At 39.3% G+C, this 12506-nt stretch overlaps 3 protein-coding genes across 10 annotated transcripts in view; 1 reads left to right on the top strand and 2 right to left on the bottom strand.

Annotated features, from left to right (window-relative positions):
- Positions 1–12506, bottom strand: part of RhoGEF2 (Rho guanine nucleotide exchange factor 2) — a 120157-nt gene that overhangs the window by 2389 nt on the left and 105262 nt on the right. For all 8 annotated transcript variants that reach the window (XM_077427486.1, XM_077427488.1, XM_077427487.1 and 5 more), the window contains 15 exons: positions 9219–9322; positions 9019–9138; positions 7962–8194; positions 7701–7885; positions 3374–3556; positions 3137–3299; positions 2942–3051; positions 2753–2866; positions 2574–2674; positions 2381–2501; positions 2155–2306; positions 1834–2079; positions 1447–1758; positions 1211–1372; positions 784–857 (listed from right to left, as the gene is read on the bottom strand). In XM_077427486.1, coding sequence (XP_077283612.1) covers positions 784–857; positions 1211–1372; positions 1447–1758; positions 1834–2079; positions 2155–2306; positions 2381–2501; positions 2574–2674; positions 2753–2866; positions 2942–3051; positions 3137–3299; positions 3374–3556; positions 7701–7885; positions 7962–8194; positions 9019–9138; positions 9219–9322 — 2380 coding nt within the window. The remainder of the gene's footprint in view (positions 1–783; positions 858–1210; positions 1373–1446; positions 1759–1833; positions 2080–2154; positions 2307–2380; positions 2502–2573; positions 2675–2752; positions 2867–2941; positions 3052–3136; positions 3300–3373; positions 3557–7700; positions 7886–7961; positions 8195–9018; positions 9139–9218; positions 9323–12506) is intronic.
- Positions 1–12506, bottom strand: part of LOC143909500 (uncharacterized) — a 286312-nt gene that overhangs the window by 245287 nt on the left and 28519 nt on the right. The gene's annotated exons all lie outside the window — the stretch shown is intronic.
- LOC143909492 (uncharacterized) lies at positions 4280–6760 on the top strand. Its single transcript, XM_077427498.1, has 2 exons — positions 4280–6183; positions 6250–6760. Exon 1 carries the CDS (start codon positions 4296–4298, stop codon positions 5880–5882), a length of 1587 nt encoding a protein of 528 aa, XP_077283624.1. The 5' UTR covers positions 4280–4295; the 3' UTR covers positions 5883–6183; positions 6250–6760.

The following is a 12506-nucleotide window of genomic DNA, read 5'->3' as shown; positions in this document are numbered from 1 at the left end:
ACCCTTAAATAAATAAGTGTTGGCTGCTAAGATGTTTTTTTTTTTAATATTGATGAAATAGCCAGCAGAATAGCTAGGTCGTTAAGCTTCTGCCTAACACCAAGAAGGCGCCGGGTTCGATCCCATGAGCTGACCTCGATTCTGTATATCTAGTGATGCTGGTCAGACCTGGATATTTGTGACTCCAGGTCGATCGTTTCCTATCAGAGTTTGTCAATTTTCTCTGATTTCATTGTTGAAACGGTTCCCGTTTAAAACTGACTGGAAATCCTTCATACCTACTATGTCACCACTATTTGAGTATGATTAATGTACAATAAAATTTATGTACGATTCATAGATTTCTCGTTAATTTGCGAGTTTTTCAGTGTCTCGTAATTCAACGACTTGTAATAAAGAAAAGGCTGCATTGTTTGTAATTGGCCAGGAAGGCGCATTGGGGTTTACTTGTAAGGACTTCCTGGTCTAAAATAAATAAATATTTAAAATATACATCTTAGCAGCCAACACCTATTTATTTAAGGGTCAGGTTAGGTTAGGTTAAGTTAGGGTTGGCCCTATTCATTTAACATTAGGTTGTTAGGGTCGGTATTTTCTTCGCTGCTGACGATATTTTGATAAAAACGCTTGGACTACATTATGGGGCGGCAGGAATAAACAAAAATTATAATAAACCGTTCGTTGGTACGATACAAAAAAAAAAAAATAGTCGACTGCGATTCAAAGGTAGACCGCATACTAAAGTAAACATGTTTCAAAATAAGTCTAAAAGCTGTTACATACGGTTGAGTTCGAATTGGGTACTTCTTGAATAGTATCTATACTGCTGCCACTGCTGTTCTCAGAAATGACGCAATCTGCAAATGAAAAAAAAAAATCAGTAAACATTTACATTTGAATGGTTTCCATAATTGATTAATGTTCTATTTTGGCACTAGTTCATACTTGTGGGGCTACCGAGATTTTGCGTTTATTTTTAGACGTCTCTCGAGAAATTCTCTGTTATGTAGCGCACATTTTATGGTTCGGTGATTATTCCGCAAAAAGCGATGTCACTAAAATCTCGATCACGGAACATTTGGCACCCAAAAACTCCATCAATCGAAGTCTAGACATATGCCAACACCCATGCGATGATATTTCATTGGGTACAACACTAGTTCTTTAATAATGTTTCTTATATAAATCAGAGTGTATATGTAGTACAAACCTTTATGCAAGTGATGAAGTCGGTGAAGTCTCTGGTCGGTTTGTTGCAGGCGAGCTCGTAAGAATTCCCGTTCTTTTTCCACGGCCGGAAGACGCGACATGAGAGTTGTGAGGATTTGTCGTAGTCCTATAGCCGACGTTGTCACCAAGTTGGCTTCAGGTTCTACAAACGAAACGTGCCATTAAAATCAAACGCATTAGCATCAATAATCGAATCGCAATGAAACGTAAAAGTACCTGCGATGTACGGATCCGTGGAACTTTCTCCGACTTCCTCCAACAGCACAATACTGTCTAGTTTTTCCTCGGCTTGACTTTCGACAACGACCGTATTGCACACCTCGACGACAGTCGGATCTGACGCATCTTCACCGACGGCGCTCTCCGCGGCCATCTCATCGCTTTCATTCACCGTCGATGAATATTTGGAATGTCTGGCCGAGCACGTGTCGCACAGGCCGTGATCGGTGTGCAGCGTGCATCTAGTCATCGAACAATCAGCTGGAGAAACTCGAAAAGCCTTCAAGAGTACTTCCGTCAAGTTGTCAACTATAACAAAAAAAAAAAACCACATAAGAAAGATACATTTCCAAAGAGTAGATTTTAACCAAGATGAAAACATACCGTGCGTTTGTGCCATGAGTAATAAGTGTATCGTCGACAGTTGTGGGTCTTCTTCTTCTTGGATCGTTTCGTGGTCCAGACCGTTGCCGATGGACGCTCTCTGCTGTTTACCAGATGCTGATTTACCTATGAGCGATTCCATTGCTGAATATACGGAGAGCCGAGCTGATGATACCGTTTCCTTTGCTGCATGGGCGACCTCTCTAAGACCGAGCGTTACCTTTTCTTCAGCTTGTCGGAGACGTTCTGTAATAGCCGCAATGAGATATGAATTAAAAGCGATTACATCATTGCAAAAATGTTCATAATAATGATGCATACCTTCAGGTGTTAGAAGCCTTTCGGCTGTGAACGCAATTGGAGGAGTAACGACTGCTACTGATGATGGAATTATCAATTCTTCAATGATTGTATTTATATTAGACGGTCCTTTAGTATCACTGCTCTCACCTTCGACTGTTTGTACGGCTCCACTGTAAAAATTACATCAATTAAATGTAAACGGTCTGCAGACCTAATTCGATACGAGAGGAATTTTTATAAATACCTGATTTGTTTTCCGTCGTCTTCGTTTTTGGGCGGTTCTGGAGGTTCTTCTTTGTCTTCCTCGATGCTGGTGTTCGGTTCTGATGTGCCGTTCGAGATGACGTCTGAGCTTGGAATTGGAGCTAAAGCAAAATTGAGCTGGTTAATAAGATGCTACATGAATTTGTGTAGTGATGAATGTCGAAGTTACATACTTGGTGGAGGATTGGGTGGTAACGGTGGTGGAGGTCCTTCTTCGACAGTTCCGCTGCGAGGTCCTAAAGCTTTAGCTGACTCCGAAAGATGTTTCGTCCACCTATAAATCATAATAGTGTAATAAGTAAAGAATCAAATACAGTTAATAATAAGTTAGTATTATACAATATGAACATACGTGTTGTATTCCGATGAGCTAGTCGCCGACAGTTCGTACATTTGAATACCATTTATGTTTACTAAGAAAAATCCATTCTTTACGGCTGCATTAGGCCGGAAGAAAACTGTATCCCTATTGAAAAGAAATCTAAAGTGAATTTTAACCCAAACAGAGCCGGATGCTTGCGTCTAATATGAATCTACTAACCAGCGAATGATCGGACTGAGCAGTTGATGTGTAGCTTGAGAAATCGGCCTCAAGATGAACTTGTCAGCCTCCCTCTGCAGTAAAACTAGACATTCGTCGAGCAAAAGCGCCTACAAATAAAAGAAAACCGTAAAAAAACAATCAAATTAAAACATACTGATGATATTACGACCAACATGGATTAGAAAGCCTTACCAAAAGGGCGATTCGTTTAGTCGAATCCTGTCTGATGTTGAGTGTGCCCTCCATAATGAGTAAATGTCGTGTCAAATCCATACGTTTCAATTCTCCAGGCAGCGTTTCGGATCCTGACGAACCCACTCCTCGCACTTCGAGCTTTGATTGAATCGTTTTCAGCCTAAATAAAAACATATTATTAAAAACGTCCGCATTTCACGTGATAATTTTACGCATAATATGTGTATAGCAAACCTGTGACGGTTCTCGGTCGTTTTTACAGTGGTATTAACGTGGACTAAGACTTCTTTGGCAATCTCCAAAGCTTTGTTCAATCGCGCTAGTCCGCCGTCTTCTGGATTCTGCAGATCGTCTTCGTCGTCGTCGTCTTTGCCTGTTTTGATGATACCTTCAAGGAGTAACTGATATTTTGTCAACCTAAAATGTTAAAAGAATATATTAAGTATGGAAATGATACAATATATATATATATATATATATATATATATATATATATATATATATATATATATATATATATATATATATATATATATATATACTATAATATATTAAGTATGGAAATGATACAATATATATATATATATATATATATATATATATATGTAGTGTTGGGATTAAACGAAAGGCTGATGTATGGGCTATGGCTGTGAAAGGGTATGTTACGACCGATCGTAGGGGTGGGATGAAAAAGTGGCATAGGGCGCGAAAGGACCGCTATTTTACAGTTAGTAGAAGTTAACCTTCCACTGGGGGCGGTTGGTCGTTAAACCACCGCGTGGTGTCGTTTTAATAAACAACATGACTGAAAACGCACGTGTTTGATCATTTCAATTCCACCGCCACATCCCATCGTGGTCCTGAATAACGTCATCTATTCAGGAATTCCACCCACAATTGGGGGCTCGTCCGGGATTAGGCGGCAGTTTGAAGACCACGTGCTACAATGTATCGGAGGAGGAGGCCGACATCTGGTCGTAGGACGTCGAGAGGGGTTCGGGAGAGGGCGATAGAAGAGCCAGTCGCCAGCCGAGCCAAGCTGACTTTCCAAGACATGGAGGGCGCCGTCCCCATTTTCACCGGAAACGACGACTATCCGGTAGAAAAGTGGGTGGCGCAGATCGAAGAAGTCGCACACTCGGCAGGTTGGGGCAGCATGGAAAAGCTGCTGTTTGGGAAACGCCTGGTCAAGGGGGTGGCCGAGAGGTTCCTGCGCATACAAGATGGGGTCTATTCGTGGGAGAAACTCAAAAGCGCATTACTGGAGGAGTTCGCTCGGATGGTGAGTGGGGCGTCAGTCCACAGGAGGCTGTCCAAGTCGCAGAAAACGTCAGAGGAATCGGTCAACGAGTACTTTTACCGGATGCGGGAGATCGCGAGCGTGGGTTCGATTGAGGATCGTGACCTCATGGAATATGTCATCGACGGGATCCCTGGCAGGTCTTCTATGAAGGGGATGCTGTATGGTGCCCGCAATTTGAAGGAGTTCAGGGACAAGTTGAGCGCCTTCGACGGGCTGGTGGAAAAGGTAAAGGCAGAAGAAGCAACCGTAGCCACAGCCAAAGCAGTGCCCGCACCCTCAACTGGAAGCGGCTGGAGACCCAAGGCGAGGACGCCGGCACTGATCGACACAGGCAGTGAAGACAAACTCGCCGGCGAGAACCTCGTACATCGATGCGGCATCATCACTAGTGAAAGTATTCCTGTGGTAAGAGACCAATGTAACAATTCCGGTGCCATTCGTAGAAAAGCTGCGGAAGGAGTAAGGAGGGCTGATTCGGACTTGAAGGATGGAGAGCAAGAAAAAATCAAAGTGGAACGCGATAAAACGTCAAAACCACGAGTTCCGATCGAGGTTAAGTTGGAACAGAGTCTGCGGAGGGAAAAAGAAGAACGGGCTTCACAAGAGATGTCTGCTCATGCAGAACCCAACGATTCCTGTTCAAGCGAGGCTGATGGAACATCAAACATGTCACATGGTCAGATGGTGAGGACCCCCTTAGAGCCTCCAGCGTCGCCGTCTCGAGCTCATTTGGACTATTCTTCAGTGCGACCGAGCACAGAAAATCGATCATCAACCACAGATTCAATTGGGATAACGAATGATGAAAGTAAGCATCGCAAACCATGTGGAATAGATGTTTCCAATAATGAAGAGGACGGTGTAGACATGGATGATCGCGGTTTGGACACGGGTGATCGAAGTGAGGACACGGGTAATGGAGGTGTAGACATGAGTGATCGAAGTGAGGACATGGGTAATGGAGGCGTGGACATGGGTGATGGAAGTATGGACGGTGATGGTTTGCATATTGGAAGGCTTTGGGACAACGGAGACATACCGTTTTCAAATAAAGATGAACCGCCCGATGGTCAATTCAGTAAAGGATCTCATGGTCATTCGAAGAATCCTAAAGATGAAGATGAAGAAAATGGGAAACATGAAGAAAAAGATATGGATAAATCACCAGAAGGAATAAGAGACCCAGTCAAAATTTCAACACCAAAGGACAATGTATTCACTTTCAAGCTCGGTCGTAGTCAGATTGATGTTACTTTAATGGAAAATAAAATAAGACCATGGATTAAGAAAGGAGTTTTTGGATATATCGGTGAACCAGGAACGATATTGGTCAATTTCATCTGTGGCAAGATACTACATGGAAAGCTGTGGGGCGACGGGAGGTCCATCGCGGACAACATCATCGGACAGCCGCGTGGAATCGCGACTGGCATCGGATAGTGTTTAGGTTGTGCCGATTGAAGTGAAGTGTGTGTCAGTGAATTAGAGAATAAGTGGAGTACCCGGAGGGGTTTTAGTTAAGCCTTACTTGATATTTGATTATTGTTCTATTTTGTTAGTAGTTAAGATTTGAAATATTGTTAATGTTTTATTGATTATTCTAGTGTTTTCATGTTTTGGCGAGTGTTTGGTATGTTGAATAATGTTTTAATTTGGTTACATGCCTAGAAGAATATGAGATAATTGTATTGAAATGTAATTCTAGTGATGTTTTAAAATGTGATTTGTTTCCGATGTAAAGGTGTTAATTTGAATACTATGTAATTCTTGTAATGATTTTAAAATGTGATTTGTTTCCGATGTGAAGGTGTTGATTTTAATGCTATGTATTTCTTGTAATGATTTTAAATTGCAATTGTGATGATTTATGTGTGACTTTAATTGTGATGATCTGTGTGTAACTTTTTTTTGAAGATTGAATTGTATTGAACCGTGAAAAATTGATACGATACTGAAATAAGTTTGAGATTATTGTGGAGTATGTTGAAGACTACTGTGAAGTATGTCTGGGATTATTGAGAAGTATGTCTGAAAATTATGTGTAATATGATTGAGGAATGGCCCGGCAGGTGAGAGAAACCTGAGGGCAGGTTTGTGGTCAGGAAAGGCCGAGTTGTAGTGTTGGGATTAAACGAAAGGCTGATGTATGGGCTATGGCTGTGAAAGGGTATGTTACGACCGATCGTAGGGGTGGGATGAAAAAGTGGCATAGGGCGCGAAAGGACCGCTATTTTACAGTTAGTAGAAGTTAACCTTCCACTGGGGGCGGTTGGTCGTTAAACCACCGCGTGGTGTCGTTTTAATAAACAACATGACTGAAAACGCACGTGTTTGATCATTTCAATTCCACCGCCACATCCCATCGTGGTCCTGAATAACGTCATCTATTCAGGAATTCCACCCACATATATATATATATATATATATAGGTATACAACCAGCAACATAGCTCAGTGGTAAGCATATAATGCTTTCAACTGAGTGGTCATGGGTTCATTCCATGGCTCAATGTTGCTGGCCGGACCTTGAATATATGCCCCAGGTCGATTGTTTCCTATCAGAGTGTGTCAATTTATCTGAGTTCATTAAAACTTCTCTTTGTTTATATTACTCGCAAGATGGGCAAGTGCATCGTTAAAAATTGCATTAAAAAACACAAAATAAACAACATGGGATACATTTTTATAAGTAAATTGATCATTTAAGTAACATGTCATTCAATTAACATCGCAGTTTGACAGTTTTTAAAACTGTAATGGCGATCGCCCGCATTCTACATAAAACTTCAGGGGTGGCACCAGAGAAATGTAAAAATTATTTTTAAATAAATGTAAAAACATTTCTCTTGGTGGCGCCAAATACTCAATTATTTAAGTTTAATTAATATAAACATCGTTCATTTTATATTTTTTTCATATTTTTGTTGAAACTGTACATTACACGTTAATTTAAGAGTTCCCAAGGACAGACAAATATAAAAAGGTGGATAAAAATAATCCGCCAACTGAGAAAAGAAACGGATTGGCCACCAACGCCCAACACCACCATATATATATCCAAATTGTAAAATAAAACTTTAATTTCTGTAGTGAATATGTGATGACCCTGATTATATTCCGCGCGTTGTAGCGTAGTTATGGAGACGTACCGCGTATTATTGACACAATTTATTTATTCGTAAAGGCACTTCTATTATTATAACATTTCTCTGGGTATTTATGTACATATGTATAACAGTTATAGATAAGATATACAAACCTTTGCCAAACGAAAGCTAAGAAATCTTGAAGGCGCAAACGAGTACACAAAGGATCTTGTTCACACTTGGCCAAAAATGTGTGCAGTTCTTTAGTACGCCTTCTCCGTTCCCGCAATGCATCTAGTGCCAGTCTCTGTCCGCCGCAGAAATTGGCCAAAGCGCCAGGATATTTAGGCTCACCCAACTGTCGACGAAAAGATACAATTCATTAAGACGGAATCAAATAAACAGTTGTAAATAAAAATTAGTATAAATTTTACCGTCATTATAAGAGCATCGGCTAAGGGTTTCGTTTGGATGACGGGAGAAGCGGCTGATAGAGCTTTTAGGTCCGAGCATAGTTTCCGATGCCTCTGTAGTACATCGGGTAGATTTGGAAACAAAGCTTTCAATTCGCCAGTTGGTAATAGCGACGACTGTTGCAACGGGTTGTGGAAAACTTGACGCAGGATACGAAGCCAACGCAAATGTGATACTTCAGATGTGATCAGTTCTGTTGAAGAAATTATTTATTTAATAATTGATACGTAGGTTTTTAAATTGCATACTAATATCGAAATATCCCTAGCAAGCATTTTTTTTATAGACGATGCTCAATGGGTTTAAATTATCGATTGTCATGTATAGAAATTAATGAGCGAACATTCAAGACCTTGATCCTTCTATTGAGATTCAAAAATGTGCATCTATTCTTAAAAATGTTTCATTACCAATAATTTACAAACATAGAGCTGGCAAGAGAGGTGTATTTTTATAAGAACCAGCAAAATACACTAGCATATAAAGCTTTGAACGGTTCGGTGATTACTGGTCACAAATTACTCGTCACAAAGTCACTAAAATCTCTATAACGGAACATCTGGCAGCCGAAAAGTCCATCATACTAACTATAACTATCATAGTAACGAGAACTTGAGTGCTAAATATTGTGTATTCGCGATTTTCATGGCAAAATTTATCTTTGTGACCACCCCAATGTGACGAATAGTCCAATTACCGCTTTGAACAGTGGTCACGGGCTCAAATCCCACTGGTTTCTGCTGGCCAGACCTTGGATTTGTGACTCCAGGTTGATCGTTTCCTATCAGAGTTTTCCAATTTATTTGATTTAATTAATGAAACGGTGCCTCATCAAATTGGTAAAACCCATCCTACCCACTATGTGAATGTGATTTCAAAATTTATAATCTATAAATAAATTAATTTGATAGATGTCACTCAGTGGCAACCAGATAATGGCATCTTAGAAAAATATAAAATTGGGTCGATCGGCTAAGCTGTCTTTTCCAAAAGTAAAAATATAAAAAAACAACATACCATGAATTAAATCTTGTCTTTTGCGAGCTTTAGGCGTCATAGAAACTAATATTTCAGCTGGCGCTTTCGTCGACCAAGGCTCGGCACTCTCTTCCTCTTCGGATGCTTCCAAATGAGAATCTATAATGAAAAACAAATCAAATCAAAACAAATACATCATTCAATTATAAGAGTAGAATAAAATGAATCAACAAACGAACCATGATTATCAATGGGTCCTGCACTTTCATTACTCCGAGACGATAAACTGGAACTACTGGAACCTCCAGACGGCGCTCCGAGTATTCCCGTACCTTCAGCATCACTACAAAGCGAGACAAAAATTTAATACAATCATAATACAATTAAAAATATAGCATCAAGAAAGAAATATTTCATGCTACCTTTCGGAATAAGTCCTTCTGATGACTTCCGGCTGATGCGTACCGGCCGGCAGCGAAATATTTCTATGAACTTTGGGCGTAAAATCTGACATTTTTCAACACTAGCTCAAACACTCAACACTGTAAAATCATTCAGAGAAGCTTTGAAAGGCGTCACGAGTCGACGGGCACACGACGGAGAATCGAAGACGGAAAGACGTTCGGTAGAAGTAAACATCGGTTGACCTATTCTGACCCAGTTGGGGGTGCGTCCACACCCGGACACTTCAGAGCAAAGTTGACACGATCGTTCTCTAATTAAGGGTAATTGACTGGAAGTGCAATTGAGCCGTGATGGACGGCCCAGTTTTACCGATCGGCCGTTCCTGCAGGTGGTGTGATTACGTCACAGGTGACGAACGACGTTGTATCATTACATAATACATTGTAAAAATGGAACACCAAATCGATGGTAGTACGAGGTTGCTATACATACATACATACATACATACAAGGATGAAACCTTACAAATGCAATTTTTCTGTCCGATCTGATATGGTTGACGGAGAAGTTTCAAATGTGAACTGTTATTGTGATATATATTATTTGTATGCTGTTTGTAGATAATAGCCTGATCGTGATCGAGTCGCCCTCTTGGTAATTATGATTAATGGAAAGTTCCACATAAACACTGGAGTTAATTGTGTTTGAACAGTGAATAGTGGAAAAATTTTCCACCTAAGAAACCTTATACTTGACTTGACAGAAAACAATGTGATAGAAACTGTATGCGAGTCTTTTAATCGAATTGGATTATGGGTAATTTATAGCTATAGCGAATTTGACATTTTTATTGAAAAATTGTGTAATAAGTGTATTAAGGTCTATTCATATTAGCACAGCACATAAACTACAAATATGGAAAGTATTCTATGTTACATTATATATAAATGTTATATTAATAGAAGTGGCTTTAGGCATCATATTGTTGTCAAGTGACGATTGTCCACAGACAATCCTAAATAATTTTAGCATCAGTCGTATTTGATGCTTGGTGCTCGACGTACATATGTCCGATAAAAACTTCTCTGTTTGTTTATATTACTCGCAAGATGGGCAAGCATCAGTAAAAATTGCACAATGCATGTGTGTGCCGCGTAATATTGACAGCAATTATTTAGTCGTAAGGGCCCTTCTATTATTATTACATTTATCTGTATATGCGCATGCGCATTCATGCATTCATATATATCTATATTTTTAATTATTTACATATTAGTCACAGTGACATTACAGAATACTCAATGCGTCTCTGTGACCAGACATATGTACGTATAAGCATAATATAAAAATTATATATATGTATATAAGAAAATAAGCGAGACATATAAAATGTATGTTATAGATAATACATTTATTGAAATTATTTTCAAATAGTGGTGATATACATAGTGTGTAGGATGGTTTTTGCCAATTTGATGGAGGAACCGGTTCAACAATGAAATCAGATAAACTGGCAAACTCTGATTGGAAACGATCGACTTGGAGTCACAAATAACCAAGATTATTATACTCGGAATAATTTCTTTTCAATCGAGGTCCGAGTGTATCAAAGAATACTTTGATGGTTATGTGCAGTTGCCGTTAAGTGTTGCGCTAATATGAATATAGTTCAAATCATCACACGATCTTGGAGGCAAATTCACGAAAAAATTGGATCTAGAGTACGGTAAGTTTTGCGAACTGAACCACCATTTTCAAAATATTCTGGTGAAAGTCTAATTATGGTTACATGGCAAACCAAACTAAGCACAAATCAGCTATCGCTGGAAAAAGTGTTGTCAATTCGAAAAACCTTTATATTTAAAAATATATAAATATATACAGATACTGTGAGTGTCTCCGATTATGAAAAAGAATAAGTTCACTATTCACAAGATTGATTTATTTGGTATATAATTTACAGCATTTACAAAGGCCCACCCCCACTCTATGACAAAGATGCGCACGCGTTGATTGTATACTGAGAGCTACTTATGCGCATCTATTCCAAGGAGTGGGGGTGAGCTTTAATAAAAGGGATTATTTATTGACGCATTAGTTTAATAAGCATTAAGAAAATATCTTCAGGACGAAACGACCATTTAAAATAAAATGTTTCTATATACATAGATATTCTACGCGGAATGTTCTGTTTAATACAAATACCACTAGTATATCGAACTTCAAAAGTAATAGACGTAATATTTACAACACATTACAAATATTTACGACTGACTTGAAACGTTCAAAAGTAAAACACACAAACAGATTCATCGAGAGAGGTTCCGAGCGGCGTATTGATCTCGAAAGGAGAAAAGCGAGTCTATTTCGAAAAACAAAAAAAACAAAAAAGAAACAAAGACAACGGAATTTTAATTATAGACCATGAATGGAGTGATCACTGTCGATATTGAGAGTAAACATACATACATGCACATATGCTAGAGAGCACGGGAGAGGCCCAGTGATGCGGAAATTTCAATTAAGAATCTAAAATTAAACGTACATAAACGTCAACTTTTCATTTGAATAAGTAAACACAACATACCCCTGCTAATCTGCACTATAACTTACATACAACATAAAACTAAGTTACTTATCGGAATACGTACTGTGAATTCATTCGATTGGAAAACTGCGAGTTTTCCTGCACAGGGTAAGTTTAAAGATATACATAAATCATCCGACTGTGGCAGTTCAATTTCCCGTTTAAAGCAAAGAAAGTGACACATTTATCGAGTCGAAGGTTTTATTCGAACGTTTTCAATACACATTTTGTATACCTATGTATGTATATACAAAATGTGTTTTGAAATGTTCGGGTAGACAAAGAGGAGCGAACGGGAGATGAATTTTGTGCGAAATTTTCCACACTTTCCCAATCTAAAAACGAGCGTTACAACGTCGTTCATGCAAAACACCAGTACCAGGCGAAAACTTGGCAAGCCGTCTGCTAATGAAGTGTATGTATATTTATATTGATGGACATTGACGTACGACGGTTCATACATCGAGTCCAGTGGATGTGCAAAATTTTCCGCGCTGGAGCCCAGCTGCGCAGATCGCGTCGAAAGTGCAGGGAAA

Source organism: Arctopsyche grandis, chromosome 3 (assembly GCF_051622035.1).
Source record: "Arctopsyche grandis isolate Sample6627 chromosome 3, ASM5162203v2, whole genome shotgun sequence".
Lineage (NCBI taxonomy): Eukaryota > Metazoa > Arthropoda > Insecta > Trichoptera > Hydropsychidae > Arctopsyche > Arctopsyche grandis.
This window is presented reverse-complemented; position numbering and strand designations above follow the sequence as displayed.